We start from the raw sequence: 18,140 nt of genomic DNA, 5'->3' as shown, positions 1-18,140 counted from the left end.
AAGAATGTACTGGGAATTACTAATAATAACACAAGTTTGAAACCCACAATCATTTTATTTAGCTTGCCAGATATTCACCAAACAAAGCTGTCAATGACAGTGTGTACGGGTTGACACTGGTCATAATTATGTTTTGTCATCTCCATAGTACAAAAAGCGACAACAGAAAATAATATATACAAAACAACTAAATATATGTACTAGGTGAATAACATCTAATTTTAATTTACATTAATTATTTATATCCACAATATTCAAATAAAACTACAAACAGCGCTGAACAGAGGCAAAGTAACAACTGAACAGTTAAAGAAACTGGGTGGTCCTTCATCAACATCCTCATCATTTCCAGGGCTGCAGTTGCAATCTTAGATTAGTGAGACAGAGAAGTTGGGCTGGGCATGTCGCCAAACTGTGTCTCTGCCAACACTGACATATCTGGTTCAGTCTGGTAAAAAAAAAAAAAAAAAAACAGAAAATTAATTATTCAAACATTAATGACACTTTTCTGCGTTAAACCACCCTTTCATGTATCACTAAATACACGTTTATCCAAATTTTACACATAGGGTAGATTGTGAGAAACTCACCCATGTACAAATAAACTTGAATAGACAACTGCAGTCCAGCAGAGTCCTTGACCTACCTGTTGGTCTTTATCTTTCTCTTGCCGTGGAATTCGATGCCTCCTCCTCTTTGGTCCGGCAGCATGAGGCACTGCTGCAGATAAAGTGGAACCAGACACACCGTTGAGGCGTTCATCTTCTACTCCAGATGCAGGATCTAAATGAGCTTCAGACTCATCCTTGAACAAAAAAAAATAATAATAAAAAAGGAAAAAAAATCTTAATGTAAAGACATTATATTAATCGAGCATATGTATAATTGTTGGTATCTCAAACAAATCAGCGGACCTGCCGGTGCCCTTGTATCTTTAAAGGACACAAAGCCAGTAATAAAAATTAAAAAAAGTAATTTAAAAAAACGTCATAGTATGTTGAAAAAAGTCATGTCAAAAATGTGCGTATCCATCTGATTTCTCACCTCAAGAAGTATAGTAAGCTGGGCGTTTCTGTAGTCATCCCCATGAGCATCTAAAGTCTTCATTAGAAACCTAAAAGATTAACATAATCGTCAGACAGGCCATCAAGTGGGAAATGCCAACATGTAGTTACGATTATGAGGTTTAGTACCGTCTTTCCTTCTTCATGCGCCGTGTAATTCTTTGTACTTGATGAAGACGACCTAGAATCTTCTGATTCACCTGAAAAAGACACAATTGGAAGTGATTACAGGTGCACCATCATACTTGTCCATCATTAACTTTAAATAGTGAATCAGTATTAGTTCAATATTTTTTTCTTGAATTGGAATTTTAAAGAGGTTTGTTTCAGATATTTGTCACATAATAAAACAGCAGAATGATCAGAACGTTTTTATGGGCTTTGTTAAAAACAAGCACATCAGAGAAGGTGATAATAATCCATCATTGTTGCCAGCTTGCCCTCCATGTAGGACTTGAACATCTCTAGAGTCGAGAAACGGGCAGGAAACATCTCTGCACCCTGGACACGACCAGTTCCTACTCCTACCCTCTGGGAGGTGCTACATAGACACCAGAACAGCTGCTTTCCACTAGCCATCATACTGCACCATTACCTTCATTCTGCACTATTACTTCCATTGTATGGTCCTTGTTGTTGTGTTTTATGTTCAGATATATACCTTGGTTGATCTATTAATATACTTATTTGTTCATTTGTCTATTTCTGTGTAGTCCTTGTATGCATACATGGCCAATAAAGTTGATTCTGATTCTGATCAGTAATCCGCGTTTGGAAATGCTGTGAGAAATTAGGAACTAAATGACAAGACACCAAACATAATCCATATGTCAACCCTGACACACTTGTGTTCATGCATATGCAAGCTTGCACAAACCTGTTCAATATCTTTACATCTCCTGTTCAGAGCCAGACATTTCCTTTTATCAAGAGCTCTTCTCTCTTCATCCTCCTGTGCTGTGCTTTCCAGCAACTCATTGCTTCCTGGGCCCAGCTCCACCTAGAGACAAAAAAAACAACTAGTTTCTGTTTTGTGTTTAACCGTTTGTGTCAGTGTGTTTCAAATGGAAGAGTTGTTACAACAATTGCACAATAATGGTGTCATTGTGTTCCTACTTTGATCAGAAATAAATGTGTGTGTCAATAAAGCATGAAACACTAGTCAGAAATTACATCTAACCCCAGCAGATCCATGCTCCATCCACTATGCTCCATACAAATTACCACTTATACACAAGACACTCTGAATTAGTACATTTTCTCTATATTATAATAAAAATGTCTGACATGGTGCCATTTGTAGATCACATTCGTGGCATATTTAAAGATAATGGGTGTGACTTCAGCTTCTTTCTTTAAATACAGAGCTTGTGAAGTAGGTGGTGTTGAATCTGGTAATAATATGTGGTATAGTTAGCACCTCTCGTTAATATAACTATTACCATAATCATTAGCATTGACATTACCTCTCCTGGTCCCAGTTCCACACCACCAGGCTCCAGCTCTGCCTCAAGGATGTGTCCTCCAAATAGAGGAGGGAGAGCCAAACCAGAGAAATCCTCCATCATCTGAAAAGGATGAAACAAAAAACGAAGACCCATAATGCATGTGTGTGGTGAGAACTATACCTAGAATGCCAATTTTGATGATAACGTATGATAACATAGAACCCTGAGATCAGATCATAGAACCCTGAGGTTAAATCATAGAACCTTAAATGGCAGATCAAAGAACCCTGAGATCAGATCATAGAACCCTGAGGTTAAATCATAGAACCTTAAATGGCAGATCAAAGAACCCTGAGATCAGATCATAGAACCCTGAGGTTAGATCATAGAACATTTGAGGTCAGATTATTGAACCGTAAAAGTCAGGTCATAGAACATTGAGGTCAGATTATATTGGAGTAGTGTGTACCTACAGTAAAAGTACTCAGTGCGCAGAATGGCATATTTCTGAATCATATATTTATATTATTTGATTCTAAATAATGAAGCAGCTGGTAAAAGTGCAGCTAGTAATAATAATTACTTAATATACAGCTTTGTAGCGTAACCTAAAGAACCTCGTAAAGTGACCAAATAAATGCTGTGGAGTAAACAGACATTGTTTACCAAATGTAGTGGTGTAAAAATATAAAATCGCATAACTTGGAAACACTCAAGTACAGTATCATCACAAGGACCTAACTAGTTGACTCCCATCTACGGTCTCAGTGTCTCTGCTACTTACGTTTCTTTAAGTCCAAAAACAATGGTGTCGCTCAATAGCAGACACGTATCCTGCGAGTTTAAAGCTGTTTCTGTCAGTCGACTAATAGTGTGCACACACAGCTAGCTAAAGCCTTTAAAAACGTTAATTTTGGCTCAAAACAAACATAAATCAAAGGAATTGCAGCATCTCTGCCAGTCTTGTCGACTAACAAATGCTTATTTGCGACGGGCGCAACAATTATACGTCATGTAGAAGTTACTCCATTACCCATGAACACCCGATAGATTGAAACTACACAAGACAACATGGCGGGTATGTTTCTATATATTCATCTTTTGTACAAACATCCGGCTAAATTAGCTTCATTCCGACCTTCAGACTGCATGAATGAATACTCAAACGTTTGAAACTACTCTATTTAAATCTCAGAGTGACTTTCACACATTGATATCCACTTGAAAGTAAACGAAATACGTGACCTTGGATGTGTTGCTAACTGTGGTTAACGTCAGCTAATCGTGTGCTACTTGGATTTCAACCCGTCCTGTTTCTGCAGCAATTGCAGCTTTCCTGAAGAATGCGTGGAATAAAGAGCCTGTTATCGTGGTGTCCTGTGCTATTGCACTTGTAGGTCAGTAATCAGCCTCTCACACTTGGCTCAACAATATGAGCGATTGAAAGAGCACAACACTGTTCTTCGTTATGGCCACGATAATGAAGCAACGTTTGACATGAAAGGAGATTAGACGTGTCCTATTAAGACGCATCCATGACATAACATATGTGCCTTAATTAAGAGTAAAAGATAACAAGCCGTCATTTTAATCACATGTAATGTTTCTCCATTTGACAGCATTCTTATTTAAATATAATTTGATTAAATATATAATCGAGATCATATCTACATGTATGTATTGTGTTTCTACTATGCTAATAAAAGCAACAAAACAGTACATATGAGGCTAAACATAAGATAAGAAAAAATAACCCAAAACACCTCAGAAGATAATGTCCTGATATGTCTTTACATATTAAGAGTGTGCTGGGAAGTAATGCAATTGTATAAGAGCCAGTAATTTATTCTATTATGAAAAACAGTGTACTTCAAAATGAAATCTCTCTCTCTCTCTCTCTCTCTCTCTCTCTGTCTCTGTCTCTGTGGGTGTGTGTACGTTATGGGGAACTTAATCCATGCTTTCTTTTTGATTGACCAATGTATACAAAATAGTACATTATAAAGCGTAATTAATATATTTAAATGTAAAGTTAATACAACTCTGTACGTCCTCAGGTGTTGCTCTTCCATTAATCAGCCCCATCACAAAATACACAGGAATGATCAATTCAGCAGTACCATACTCCTACCCAGGTAAACACTGTCACTGATCATTTTACAGCGAGTTTGTGTTGAAAGATTCTTCACAATGCTGATTCTCTGGGTATATCAATCATTTACTTCTATACCTGTCTAATTAATCATTAAAGCTCCTCCTTTCTTTCCCAATGCAGTCCCTGTGCGAGATGACGGAAACATGCCTGATGTCCCTGCTCATCCGGCTGAATCAAAAGGAAAAAACTTGGATTGGCTTAAAAACATGTAACTTCATGTTTGCATGATCAACACTTGTGCTGTTCCTCTTGTTCATGTGTCTGCAAAGCTGCTCCACTTATCAATATTCCAGAATAAAGATTTATTTAATTCTATGTTTGTGCCACATTTTTTGGTTTCGTTACATGTTTTGGTACAATCCAACATCACATGAACATTTCAGAAAATGTTTTCTTAGTCTAATTGCCTGATTGGAAAAAGGCTTTAGTCTTTTTGATTTAGCTTTATACTGGGATGGGAGACCAAAATCTCTTCACACCAAAAAATGTCAAAGGAATAATTTTTCTACCACAAAGCGTTAAGATTTCTGTTTGATTTTCCAGAGCAGATCGTGAGAGTTTTGAAACTAAGCTTAAACGCAGCCCTGATCCTTAGAAGAGGCTTAAATTGACAAAGCTGTAATCAGATTAACACCATTTAAATATGAACTCCTTGCTTCATTCCAGCATTATTCGACTTGCATGAGTAAGAAAGCAGGTGGAACAATATGTGGAGCTGTGCTGCATGAAAGACAAATCCAGACCCAGCTGCTACAGTTAAAATATGTGACTGCATTACTCAATAAGATATAATGCATTTTAACATCTGTGTTTGACTCAGTTTTTGTGTGTTCTGTGTACTCCACCCCACAGACGGACTCAAAAATATAAATGCAGAGCAAAACTGGACAACGATTTCCTTCATAGAACTTTTATTTCACAAAACGTCAATATTCAGTGTTTTGGATAAAGCATGTCCTCCTCAGCAGAATTTATCATCACAATATCTTCTGCTGTCACCAGGATTGGATGTTGATGCAATTCAGAGAACAGACTGACCGTTCTGTTTAAGTTGCTTCATATTTTTCACAGAACATAGGAACTGTGTAAAATGTGTGCAACGTTAAAAAAAAATATTTCACTTTGGAAGAAAAGTTCTTGTTTCTACCAACATCTTTTTTACATAAGGTTCCTCCATCTGCAGTTGACAATGCACAGATTTCAGGTATCTTTTAGACATCTACACACATACTTTCTGTTTACAACATTTCCTGTTATGTAGCATATTTATGTTTTTAATAAGCAAATGTATTTATTACAACATATCACACACTTCAGATATATTTATATGTTGTACATATACTACATTTCTCTATCAATTTCCCCCAAACATTGTTTTAGGGCAGAATGACATGTTGTATAATATATGACACTGCATCATTTGCCCAAAACTCCGCTCATGTTTCATTCTATGTTATGACTCATTGATACACTACAGCTACTAAAAAGTGAAAGTATATTTTGATCAGTATTCTGGGTTTAAAATGCATTCAGACCCACATAGGTGAATAATATCTTATTCCATATTATCACTCTCTCATTCCGAGTCGGAGAGAAAAGTTTGATTGCTAAAGTCAAAGTTAAAATTTTTCGACCAAAGTGAAATATCAAATGTGTCAAATAAAAGTCATACAATCAGACATTTTCATCCCTATTTACAAGCATGAATAAAAATTAGCTCTACTGTTCGGTGGTCACGTTTATTAAAGATGCCATACTACTTAAAGTAACATATTTGCTGTTAGAGAAGATTTATTTCAAACCTTGTTGCTGTTATCTTGAATATTCAAGATACTAAAAGATTACAGAAACTCAAGGTAGTCACAACAGGAACACTAAGCATTACAGTTTGTACAAATACTAATTTCCTCTTTAAACAACAGTTTTCTGGAGGTGACTACTTTGGATATTTCTAGTTTACTATAAACACTTGCTTAGACGTTGGTCAACTTCCCATATACTTCCTTCATCACTTTCATAGACACATTTCTCCATTTAAACTTATTGTCTGTCTCGGCTTTCAGATCTCTCTTGAAGCTTCTGCTCAGTCTGATCGGTAAACGTACAACTATAATGAACTAGCCCAGATGTTGTGTAGCTTTAGATTGAGGACTGAATAGGAATCAAGAAGACATAAAAGCCAAAGACTAAGTATCCAAATATCTCATTCTTAACACTTTTAACCCTCCACAACATGCTACTTTCTAATAAAAGGGTCTTTAAACCCACTTTCGGTAATGTCTAAACGTCCAACTTTTAACTGTCACAGTTTCTGTCTGTGAAGCTCATAAGCTTTTCTGTTTCTGTGTTTTCAAGACTCTCTCTGTATTAAATAAGTATTCCACTCAAAAGCTAATACTTCTCAATGATAAATCATTTGAATAATCAAAGGTAGAAGTTGTTTTCACAACAATTTTGAGTCCAGGTAAAGAATTAATCTGATCCAAAAATCTACTCTAAGATATTACTTTACAGCAGCAGAATACAGTATATAGTGTTAACTGGTATCAACATACAATTGAACACTCAAAAGTCTTTTCCCATGTTCAATTAAAATTAAACAATAATAACTCACTGTGCCAAATTCATAAAATTAAGCCAAGTCTCCCTCAACCAAACAACCATGTTTTAAAAAAGAAAAGAAACTCGGAATAAATGTAAAAGTTCACCTTCACTAAAACCAAGAAACAATCTGGCATTTCCTTCAGAAAAATACAATATTGTAATAGCACTTTTACAGCAGGAGCCTGTCCTCTTCCCATAACACTTCATGGCAGTGAAAGTAAAAGATCACAACCTGCTATTAGGAGCCAGTCCCTAGATCAGCCCCACGAGGAAAACATTTTTGAAAATGAAAATGAAAAAAATATATAACTCGAGCAAGGTTATGTTGAGAAAAAACAATCACTGTAAAACAGTAAGAGATATAAGCGGCATCTTTCATTGGCCGGGAAAAACCTTAAATGTTAGTCATTCTGGACAATATAGTCAGTCAGTCAATCTCAAGCACTAAACTAAGAACAGTTTTAAACACCTTTTTTCTGTTTCATTAACCTAGACTTTATTTTAATGAAATTGTTTCACTCAAACAGAATTTTACGATATCAAAGTAGTCTTGTTTCTATACACTATACTTATTTCTTTCCTATAATCTACCTCAACATTAAATGGATTGTAATCATATTCATAACAGGTCAGCCTTTGCACATGATATACTTTTAATATTTTGATTTTAATATGTTCTATTTCTGCACAAGAAATACAATCTGTATCTAATTTGCAAAAAAAGAACTTCCAGAGTAAAAAATCAACATCAACCAATGAGCTGTTTCCAGGATTCAACCTGAGGTTTGATGGACTAACAAACCACAGAGAACAATGTTGCTGCTGTGGGACTAAATCTCTTACTCAATGATGGGAGCTGAGCGATCGTTGGTAACAGTTCTCCTGAGTCGGACATGGGCAAATGGATTGGGCCTGGAGGGAGGAAAGAAGAAAAAGGAAAGGTATGATTGCACACTATATCTACTGATGAGTAAAGGGGAGCTTTTTATTGTACATGCAACAATAGAAAATGCAAAAAAAAACATCAAAAAATAAATAAGAGTAGTAGTCTAGAGCCACGCCAGCTGCTCTATAAGACTATCATTAGCATGCTCCAATGCCAACGTGCTGATGTTTAGCAGGTATAAGATTAAACATGTTGGTGGAATGTGCCTTTCATACAAACAAAGCACCTTTGAATTGCTAAAAGTTACCTTGTTGGAGAAGGTGGTGGAGAGACCAATTCAGCTGTGATCTGAAATGTGAAGAGATAATTACATTTCCATTCTTAGAAAGCGTCTATAACTCCTCCATTAATAGTGAGGCTCAGTTGGGACAAGACATTGACCTTTGACCTCCTTCCCAAGGTTTCATGTTTCTGACCTTGTTGCTGTCGGCCATGCTGTACGGGCGCGGGCGGAAGGTGCTGACCCTCTGGGGAGGAAGGGAGTGCTCCTCCTCTGATTCGGGGGTGAGAGCTGGGAGACCTGCAGACACCAGCTTGTCGAGTTGGCCCGTACTGGTGCTGTTAGCCTTAGACAAGAAGAGAGAGCTACGGGGAAGGTCCCAGACAGAGAGGAAAGAATTTACAAGGAAAAAGACAAAAGGAAACTGTGAGATGAGCGATGTTGGTTTTGTGTTAATTCATCAACACAGCTGTTGTTGTTGGAAGTGCGTGTGTTGGGGAAAGGGCGGTAGAAAGACAGGGAGCGCAACCAGGAAGTGTCATTCTGCAGTTTATGAGCTTCTGTGCACTTTCTGTGTGTCTGGCTGAGGATGTTTTGATTTATTGAGAAGACAAATGAAATTGGGACGGGTGTCGAATTAATTTCCACATTGAATGACCCCATCCATTGCTGATTTAAGTTGTCACTAACAGAGTCAAAGTCCATCAACCATCTCGAAAGCCCCAGATTTGAGTGTTTGCTCTTCTTTGACTTACCTCTCGAGGTGATCCATCTTACTGTGGTTTGACTGGGTGTAGGAGAAAGGGAACCAGCCTTTCCTAAGGGGGAAATGTTACGACATGTGACCACCGATGAATAATATGACAAGAGTAGTACATTTGTCAAATAAAATTTTACTTAACTTGAAAAAAAAGTTACATTTGGTCCGAGTAAAATGTACTCTTGCCTACAGAGTATTTTTTTCTCTATTCAGTGTTAGAGGAAAATCACAGTAACTCCGTAAAAATGACTTCCTGTGTATAAAGCAGCAAGTCAGGGGTGTGTGTGATGCAGAAAACTCTCCATGGTCCGATGTGAATATATTTGTTCACCTGGCGACAGAGAAGCTTGCACACAACATGCAATGCGAGAAGTTCTCTAAGTAAGAAAAAAACATAGTTTTACTGACAGTGAACTTGAAAGAAACACGAGGTTAAGTGGTGAAAGTGGTGTCCTTGATTTATTTTAGCTCTGGTGACGCCTGAACACACAACCTTGTCTTATGGCATGAGATATTTCAGAGTCTCACACCAGTGCTAAACATTATAAGGTCCTCTCAAGTTATACAGCCATCACTGTAATTTTCTACATCAATGAAAGACTTCTAAAACATACCGTCCAGTTCGTTCATTTTGACCGTAGTGCCACCCGTCTCTGGGCTCAGAGATGAGCAAGGCGATGTTGTCCCCAGGCAGGAAGTGCAGTAAGCAAGCCCCGCCCCCTAAGCCGCCGCCCTCTGATGCTCCGGGAGTGTGAGCGAACATGGCTTCCACGCGGGTAGGTCCCGATAAAGGCAGCATCCTGGGGAGACTGGAGCCTAGGGAGAGAAGAAAGAGAAATACAAGTTATAATACAAATTGTCAGCCAACACAATCTCTGACAATCTCTTTATCTCACTGATATCAGCTTCACTGTGTAGTTTTGACTCTCACACACGTGTCAGAGCTGTGTTAAGTTGCTGCTGATGAAAAACACAACATTTAGTTACACCGTTGCTTCACATGAAGAGTCATTTTGCACAAACACAAACATTTCGGGGAGTAATGACACAAACAAAGTTGTTGTTTAACCTCAGTTGCTCTTCTATTGTATCTCTGTCAAAGTCAGGAAGTCATTTCTGTCAAATCAACAGGCTGGAGACATTCAAACATACAGCGGAGACATATCGCATCTCACCCTGAAAGCCGCCCAGCCTCATTTCACTGACGGGCCTCTTCGGCAGTGGTAGTGTCGCTGTTGCACACATGTCAGCTGTCTTCAGCAGCCAGGGATTATGTGACGGTGATAAAGTATTGCTTCCTCCCGGTCCCACCTGCTGGTGCAGTAGGTGCACAGGCGTCATGGCCCGGGAGAGAGGAGCACTGTGGGGCAGTGGCGGACTGTGAGGAGCGCTGTGGGGGATGGGCAGGGTCATGCCGTGCAGGGAGCTGCCGGCCGAGGAGATCTGGCTGAGCGTCATCACCGTGGAGGGGATGAGGCTCGGGGAGAGGTTGGATGTGTTGGTGGCCAGGAGGAGAGAGCTCTGCTGGGCCGAGCCGCTGGACGTGGAGGGGGTGGACGCGGCGGGGCTGACGCTGCCGCTGGCACTGCTGTCGGGGAGCGGGCTGGCTGATGCACTGAGGGGTGTGCTGCTGTGCTGAGGAGACGCTCCTCGGGATGAACCTCCAGCAGCTCCTCCAGTGGAGAGAGAGGAGAAGGTCTGGGGGGAGCCCTGAGGAGGACAGGCTTCACTCTGGGAGAAGGAGGGGAGTGAGCGCTGCTGGGAGCGACTGGAGTCTCCATTCAACAGAGGAGGGACTTCTTGAACAGAGAACCTCTGAAAAAAAAACAATGACAGATACTGTTAACCACCAGAAATTATAACTGTTAAAAATCAAATAATGTCTTATTAAAGTTTTTATTAATAGGTTTCTAGCGACCAAAAGTATGGACTCGAGTCACCTGAATTTAGGCTTGTCTTGGTAGAAATCAAAAGGACTTTGTCACTTCCAGTTTGACTCTTGCACTTTAGCCTTTTGATTTGGAAGGACTTGATATAATCTCCAAATCATTAAAAAAAAAGTGTGCAGATTACACACAACAGACCATAGCTGGTATCTCAGATCACATGAAGATCTACAGTCTATGCATCCAAGATTTTAGAAGCTTAAATGTTTTCTTTTCAAATCGAATTAAGAATCAGCAAACTCTCCGACATGTGTCATTGATGAGTTACCGTTCTTATTTCTATAATGACACGTTTTAGAATTAAATTGTGACTTGACTCAGAACTTCCTAGCATGCCTTGAGAGTTACTTGTAACTTGCAAAACAATTATTTTGTCCCAACTTCCTAGATTGTTTTGTGGGTTTCAAGCTATCAACCCACCATGTATTCCTTCTGTGGAAACCACACCTGATGCCAAGATTAATATTAATCAGACATCTGACACGATATGAATGTAAATGATCTGACCTGTTCTGGCTGAGCAGAGCCGATCTTTGTGTGGCGGAGGACTTCGGCGATCCCAGCAGCCCCTGAGCCCTGAGGAGCCGTGTGACGCAGCAGATTCAGAGCGCGCTCGGGGAGTTTAGTGGGCTGAGAACATGACTGCTGCCAAGAAGAGAGTTTCTGAGAGAGAAGCTCTCTCACCTGGATTACATTCAGAAGGATATGTATGTTACAGGAGAACACTTTTTCTTCATGTAAACAAAAGAGGGAGGAGCCCATAAAAACAAACACGTGTTATTTTGTCCTCCGTCAGTGTTGTCTGCAGTAACCCGCCCTGTCTGAGACCTGCAGCGCCCAGCTGATTGGATCCTACTGAAGATGTGACTCTTCAGAATCAGGTGACACATATTTAAATAGTTCTACATACGTGTATTCCTACAAAATGTCGGGTAATTACCTGAAACACCTGTTTTTAGCAAACCGTGCTCAAACAGGAGTAAACAGTATTTGCAGGGGACTTTTTGAATACACCTTGATTTCAGAACGTTCCCAGATGAATGCGCAGGTAAATGTGAACAGATCACCTTGGAGTGGTAGTTGATGAGCAGTTTGGTGACGCAGCATTGTCGGTCCACCAGGAAGCAGTATCGTCTCCTCTCCTCTGTGAGCGCAGACTTGTAACCCGAGGCGACCAGGGTGTCCAGCTCGCCCTGACGACGACTCATCAACTCCACAAACTGAAGGGAACGTGAGCAGAGATTTCACCGCCAACCTGAACAACGTGCACGCACATTGCTGCATTCACAATCACATGCTACGTGCAGCACACGGAGACGGAGCGACCTTTAATGCACATTGTACGCAGAGAGGAATGCGTGAGGTCATATCCTGCCTGCTGCACAATGATAACCAAGTCCAAATCATGAAGCTCTATCCTTTTGTCCCGGTGACCTTTTTGATCCAGCATAACCCTCCAAGTGGCTAAACCCTTTAACTCTCTTACATCGTTCATATTTCTCCAGCAAAGGCTCGTGCACTAAGTCGCTTGTTTTCTGAGGCATCAGCTGAGGCCGATTGTTCTCTAATCGTATTCACACTGGCTCATGAAGCTGATTCTCTTTCTTACACAAACCCTCACACACCTTCTTTTTAACTGCTGTCATGCTAAGTTTTTAAACTTTACAAGTTGTGCATTTTACTTAAACATCTGTGTATTAATGATGTATTTATTCACCCATGTGCTTCACTTACCTGCATCTCTCTGTCTCCATATTTGTTCGGGTGGCGACTGCCCTGGCTCTTCCTGCGGAGTTTCTTCAGCTGAGACTGGCAGCGCTCGATAGACTCAGATTTAGACCTCCGCTCACTCTGATACTTCTTGAGAGTGGCCTGAGAGGAAAGGGGGAAAGAAATCAGAACATTTATTCAATATGTGTTGGATGAAATGAGGTTCGACAGAGCTAATAGTTGAGATTTAAGTGTGGTGGAGTCCACTTTTATTTATTAAAAATGTGAACTTTCTTTTCTTTAGCATTGATCACTTACATTTAACAGAATCACTCTTGTATATTTTCTCATAATGTAGTCAATAATTTCCATTATTAATTTAGAATTAACTACACAAATAAACTTGCCTTCCAGCCAGTTAAATTAAACTGAACGTTTTTCAAAGGTGAATGGATGTTTTAACTTACTGTGAGGTATTTAATATCCAGTTCCAGCTTCTGCTCCAACTGGGCGAGCAGCTCAGAGTGAAACAGCTTCAACTGTTGATGAAAGATCCACATGCGGCGTTTTAAAGGATACTGACACCGAGAAGTCCACTCAAGGCCTTTGCTCCATTCATCAAACAAATATGAACCTTTTTTTTAGAACATAAACTCTAAAACTGGTACGCCTTCTCTATAAACAATATATATTATTTTTAAATCTTTGCTAAAGTAATACTTTGACTGAGTCTTACCACGTCTTCCAGCTGCACCTGGATCTGTCTGTGGACCTCGGCCATCTGAAACAGCGTGTCTCCTGTAAGACAGTGAAGGCAATCAGCATTAAATCTGATCCAGCTGTGTTTATTCGTGACGGTGCATCATGAACCTGTGCAGAAATAGTTGAATCTGTGCTCTGATGACGGCTGTTCACAACAGTGACAACATCAACAATGATGCAGGACAACACATTGGTAGAAATGTCATACAACTTGCTGTTTTAACACCGTTTCTCATTGACAAAGTGGCGGTCAGCTGTGTGTCCCTCCCTCGGTCACACAGCTCTGTAGTATGTGGTGGCTGGCATCTCGCCCTCCGACTCTCCTGCCTGCCTCCCCCGCTGTTTTCAGCATTACAATGAGATCATGTGGTGTTGTTAATCTCCCAACAATGACCCTACTCTCTCCCTTTCCCTCTGTTCTCTCCCTCTCTCTCTCCACATTTCCTCACTCCCTCTTGTCTTCATCTCCTCCCTCACCAACACAGACTATTTTCAACTTCAATCCAGCTGTCACATCAACTCTGTAAACTTTATTAGGTCCATAACAAACTCATTTTGTATTTGCTCTTCAACCCAGTCCTTCTCTACCGGCCTCTCTACTCACCCAGCTCTTTGGAGCCTTGGCTGTCGCTGGCCAGCTCTCCAAGTTTCACCAGAGCATCAAAGTACCCTTTGGCAGCCACAGTTACTCCTGAAGAAGAGAGTGCATATTGAGGGGAAACTGAAAAGTATCCTGTTCAGTGATTTAAAGGCCAGTGGCTCCTGAACGATCATGTGTTTGACTTACCTGTCAGGGCCTTCTCATAGTGTTTCCCCATGGTCACAAAGTTCTTCAGACTGGGGTTGAACTGATCCAGAATCCCCTGTTGACAATGATGCAAACAAATAGCAAATTATGAAAGGCACACTTGAGGAGCTTCTCATGTTTCAAACCAATTCTCTGCAGTTGATTAGGTTCAGTGTTGGCGCAGACAAGAAAGATCAAGAGACAGAGGAGACATACCTTATAGACATTCTCTGTCATCTTGTTGACTTCTTCTGTTCGCGACATATTTCTTCTCTCAGTTATGCGTTGCCACAATGTAATTTTGTGTTGTTTATTTCTGTTCAGCTCCCTAAGCTTTGCAGCAGACAGCTACCCCCTATAAGAGGAAAGACAAAGAAAAGATACAGTGAGCGATGATCTCTAACAATGACCCATAGGATTTACCCATCAACTTGATGAGTATGCCCAATTCGGGTGTTTTTATCTTCATGTCAAGTGAGGAAAGAGACTATCAATGCACTTATATGTATTATTGTATACTTGTATTGTGCCACGTGGAGGGAGGACTACCTCAAATCATTGGGAGGTTTCAAGTAGAAGAACTGACTGGAGATTCTCTTATTCTCTTAAGAAGAAACTACTACAATCTCAAATCCTCATATTCACAAGACAATAATCTCTGCAGTGCCATAGTTATCTATTTAAATGACTGTAAGGGTGATATTTGAACCAGCTAGAGGATTTTTAAGGCCATCGAACCATCACAATAAGGGAAGAGGATGTCAGACCGTCTTGTGTTTTGTCTGAGGGCGGCAGTGTTATTGTCACACGGATCTCCTCTGTGTCTCAGCTGCCAGGTTCTACATTATCGCTTCGCAACATTACAGCAACCTAAATATTTCGCCAAGATATGCGTGTCAGACGAGTTATACCATTTCAGATAAGAACAATGGGCTCCTCCAGTCCGAGTCACAGGTGTCAGAGCACTGAATAAACACGCGACAACTAAGTTTCCTCGGCCGAGGGGGAAAAATTGAGGGGGGACTGCTGCGGGGTCAAAGGATTGCAAGTCTGGCTTTAATGGCAAAATGCTCATTGGGTTTTCCCTGTGCAGTCCTCCTTTGTAAGCACAGTGAGATTACAGAGAAAATGTTGACCCAGATCAACTAATGGTATATGACACAAAGAAAACATTTCCAGTCTCTTGCTCATTAAGGCCACCCTGGTGCATTCTGTACAGTGTCAGAGGAGCTGGATCAGCCTGCAGGGAAAAACAGAAAAGTGGGAGCTGTGTCCAAACTTTGCCTGTTTTGCTTAGTTTGAAGGACTTTAAGGTTTTGCATTATTAAAACACCTAAATAACAGACAGAATCTAAATTAAAACAACATTTGTGTGTGTGTGTAATCTATCTTAATGTGGTTTAATTATAAAATATAAAGTGTTGCTTGTTTCAGGATGCAACAGGAACAGCCTGCAGGTGGTTGGGAAACCGATACAGACGATGCATTCATGCGGTTTGGCCTCTTTAAATTTCTTCATATTGTTTGAAGGCAAACGTTGCATTAAAAAAACATTAATTAACCTTTTATCTCACTTGGGTTTGCAACAAATTCGATGAGCAGAATAATGATCTCCAACCATTTTGATAAGCAAAAATGTCATAAAAAACATTTCTCTTTATTAGACGGGTTTTAGAAAAATAATAATTGTAAAGCAAACCATGGTGATTTTTTTTCGAATATTCTCTGACATTACAGAATCAAGAAGAAAATTGTGGTTACTTGATTTAAGCAAAAATCAAAAGAAAGAATACATTTTGGTGGTTTTCAAAGTATCTCGTCTTGTCGTTAAATGATGCCTGATATTCATGCATCTACTTCCAGCATTTATCTCGATAATGAATGGTGCAACATTGCAGCTAAAACATTACTCCAGCACTAAACGAGCCTTTTCTTCTCTCACTAGCTCATCTGATTTCATCAAGTACATCAAAGTCTTTGGAGAAAAAAAAAACTACAAAAAACGCAAACGCGATATAACCCAGCAAAAAGTACAACATGCCAAACCTGCGTGCAGTGCACATGAATACACAAGTTGGACAGTGGATGTCTTTCCTGAGTAAAAAAGCCCCTTTCACTCATTCGCTCACACGGTGCAGCGCAGTAACAGCTACCTGCTGATCCCTCGGTTCCACTTCCATTTGTACAAGAGGAACACATAAATCCACATTAAAAAAAAAGTTACATACCTTTTCTGATCTCATTGTGGCAAACGATAAGGGCTTCCTGCGCGTCTTTGAGTGCTAAATGAACAGTACAACATCCCCCCCACCCCTTTTCTTCCCATTAGGCTACTTTCCCTCTCGGTTAGTTAGTGGGGGGTTGTTTCATCCAGCAGAGCACTAAATCTCCCCTCCACCCCTTTTTCACATGGCCCTCTCTCTCGCCCTCTCCTCCTCTCTCTGCCTCTCTCCTCTCAGGAATCGGGGTCAGATATTTGGTGCCGTTCAGTACCTCTCCTCATTACTGAGCCGATTATAAACATGCCTTCACGCCCGTAAAAATCGGCCAGAATAAAAAACCACCGACAAAAACCCCCGCCCAGTACAACCAGCTCCCTGCAGTTGGAAACCAGTCAGCCTCCCATGCTCATTCTCTCTCTCTCTCTCTCTCTCTCTCTCTCTCTCTCTCTCTCTCTCTCTCTCTCTCTCTCTCTCTGTCACTCGGGCAGAATAACAATGAGCCAACGGGACCTCGTCTGAATGGGAGCAGGAGAATAATGACTTGAACTTTTTAAGCCAAAGACAGAGCAGCACATGCAGGCCTATCACTGGCCTACATACACCGGACCATCACACATCCCTGCTCCCCATTCTCATGGGGGGCAGGAGGAGGAGGAGTAGGCCCTTCACTTGATGCAATACAATGCTTAGAAGATTAAAGGCGAATGTAAAAAATGAGGTGCTGGAGAGGTTAAAGCGGGGGAAAGTCTCCCAAAAAGTTTAGGGTCAATGGAAAGTAATAAAGTACAATTACCGACTAGTGTACTAAATTACAATTTGAGTTGTACTTTACTTGAGTACTTGTTCCATAGTTTACTTCTACTCCTCAACAAGGCAAATATTGTACTTTTCACTCCACTACATTTATTTGACAGCTTTAGGTACTTTGCAGATTATTATAATATATAGCTCCTCTACTATATGATGATATACTGTTATAGTTTAAGCCACCCGGCAGTATATAAAGTGTTAAAACATGGCTTTACCTTTACCAACTGCAACACTAAAGTGATGCACACATTAATACCAAAATAATTAAAATCCAGAAATATAATATATATTATTCTAAAATAGGCTATTTTAAACAATTAACACTTTTGGTACATGCCAGTTTGATACGACTAATACTTTTGTACTTTTACTTAGATTTTATTTCTAATTTCAATAATGCATTTAATTTATGTAGCGCTTTTTATAGAACTCAAAGTCACTTTACACAACATTTAAAATATCTTAAAAGCTATGCAATAAAACAAGTACAATAATAAAACAAGAAGAACATAAGAACATAGTGCACACAGTCAGACATTGGTCTCAAGTACAGTGTTAGTGCTTTACAACTGAACATCATGTACATATATGCACAGAGCCCGTGAAGCTAGTGGACCTCACTTGTAGTACATGACTAAAACCGTCTTCTGTTGCAGTTGCATGTTTTCTCCAGATGGTGGCGATAGTGTGGCATAATTTCCTGCAG

The 18,140-nt window shown here is 40.0% G+C and overlaps 3 protein-coding genes across 5 annotated transcripts; 1 reads left to right on the top strand and 2 right to left on the bottom strand.

The window, feature by feature from the left end:
* Positions 1-35: 35 nt before the first annotated feature.
* Positions 36-3,475, bottom strand: tfpt (TCF3 (E2A) fusion partner). 2 transcript variants are annotated; one of them, XM_068570480.1, is made up of 7 exons: positions 3,297-3,475; positions 2,531-2,632; positions 1,942-2,064; positions 1,194-1,264; positions 1,045-1,114; positions 647-805; positions 36-448 (listed from the first exon to the last, which is right to left on the bottom strand). In XM_068570480.1, the coding sequence occupies exons 2-7, from the start codon at positions 2,630-2,632 to the stop codon at positions 374-376; spliced, it is 600 nt and encodes a 199-aa protein (XP_068426581.1). In that variant the 5' UTR covers positions 3,297-3,475; the 3' UTR covers positions 36-373. The 2 variants fall into 2 exon arrangements, with proteins under 2 accessions (XP_068426581.1, XP_068426582.1); XM_068570481.1 differs by having other exon boundaries at positions 647-720.
* A 63-nt stretch (positions 3,476-3,538) lies between these two features.
* ndufa3 (NADH:ubiquinone oxidoreductase subunit A3) lies at positions 3,539-4,982 on the top strand. The gene is made up of 4 exons (XM_068570488.1): positions 3,539-3,590; positions 3,835-3,909; positions 4,570-4,647; positions 4,788-4,982. Exons 1-4 carry the CDS (start codon positions 3,584-3,586, stop codon positions 4,877-4,879), a joined length of 252 nt encoding a protein of 83 aa, XP_068426589.1. The 5' UTR covers positions 3,539-3,583; the 3' UTR covers positions 4,880-4,982.
* Positions 4,983-5,561: 579 nt separating this feature from the next.
* On the bottom strand, positions 5,562-17,027 carry zgc:158689 (uncharacterized protein LOC791177 homolog). Of its 2 annotated transcripts, none has more exons than XM_068570022.1 (15): positions 16,631-17,027; positions 14,619-14,757; positions 14,403-14,478; positions 14,220-14,306; positions 13,590-13,651; positions 13,321-13,392; positions 12,878-13,015; positions 12,211-12,363; positions 11,651-11,827; positions 10,373-11,012; positions 9,812-10,013; positions 9,193-9,255; positions 8,634-8,802; positions 8,465-8,505; positions 5,562-8,183 (listed from the first exon to the last, which is right to left on the bottom strand). In XM_068570022.1, exons 2-15 carry the CDS (start codon positions 14,664-14,666, stop codon positions 8,111-8,113), a joined length of 2,001 nt encoding a protein of 666 aa, XP_068426123.1. In that variant the 5' UTR covers positions 14,667-14,757; positions 16,631-17,027; the 3' UTR covers positions 5,562-8,110. The 2 variants fall into 2 exon arrangements, with proteins under 2 accessions (XP_068426123.1, XP_068426124.1); XM_068570023.1 differs by having other exon boundaries at positions 11,651-11,719.
* Between the last annotated feature and the right edge of the window lie 1,113 nt (positions 17,028-18,140).

Source organism: Clinocottus analis, unplaced genomic scaffold (assembly GCF_023055335.1).
Source record: "Clinocottus analis isolate CAN_PGR_092001 unplaced genomic scaffold, fCliAna1.0.p SCAF_9, whole genome shotgun sequence".
Taxonomy (NCBI): domain Eukaryota; kingdom Metazoa; phylum Chordata; class Actinopteri; order Perciformes; family Cottidae; genus Clinocottus; species Clinocottus analis.
This window is presented reverse-complemented; position numbering and strand designations above follow the sequence as displayed.

Excerpts from the sequence above, each read along its gene's own strand:
- zgc:158689 (XM_068570022.1), bottom strand. The coding sequence starts at position 14,666 with ATGTCGCGAACAGAAGAAGTCAACAAGATGACAGAGAATGTCTATAAG. Across the intron at positions 8,506-8,633 it reads GCATGGCCGACAGCAACAAG|ATCACAGCTGAATTGGTCTC; the intron begins GTCAGAAACATG and ends TTCACATTTCAG. Across the intron at positions 8,184-8,464 it reads CCACCACCTTCTCCAACAAG|GCCCAATCCATTTGCCCATG; the intron begins GTAACTTTTAGC and ends TCCTCCCTCCAG.
- ndufa3 (XM_068570488.1), top strand. Across the intron at positions 3,910-4,569 it reads CTGTGCTATTGCACTTGTAG|GTGTTGCTCTTCCATTAATC; the intron begins GTCAGTAATCAG and ends GTACGTCCTCAG. Across the intron at positions 4,648-4,787 it reads AGTACCATACTCCTACCCAG|TCCCTGTGCGAGATGACGGA; the intron begins GTAAACACTGTC and ends TTCCCAATGCAG.
- tfpt (XM_068570480.1), bottom strand. The coding sequence starts at position 2,632 with ATGATGGAGGATTTCTCTGGTTTGGCTCTCCCTCCTCTATTTGGAGGA. Across the intron at positions 1,115-1,193 it reads CGCATGAAGAAGGAAAGACG|GTTTCTAATGAAGACTTTAG; the intron begins GTACTAAACCTC and ends TTAATCTTTTAG. Across the intron at positions 806-1,044 it reads AGCTTACTATACTTCTTGAG|GATGAGTCTGAAGCTCATTT; the intron begins GTGAGAAATCAG and ends TTTTTGTTCAAG.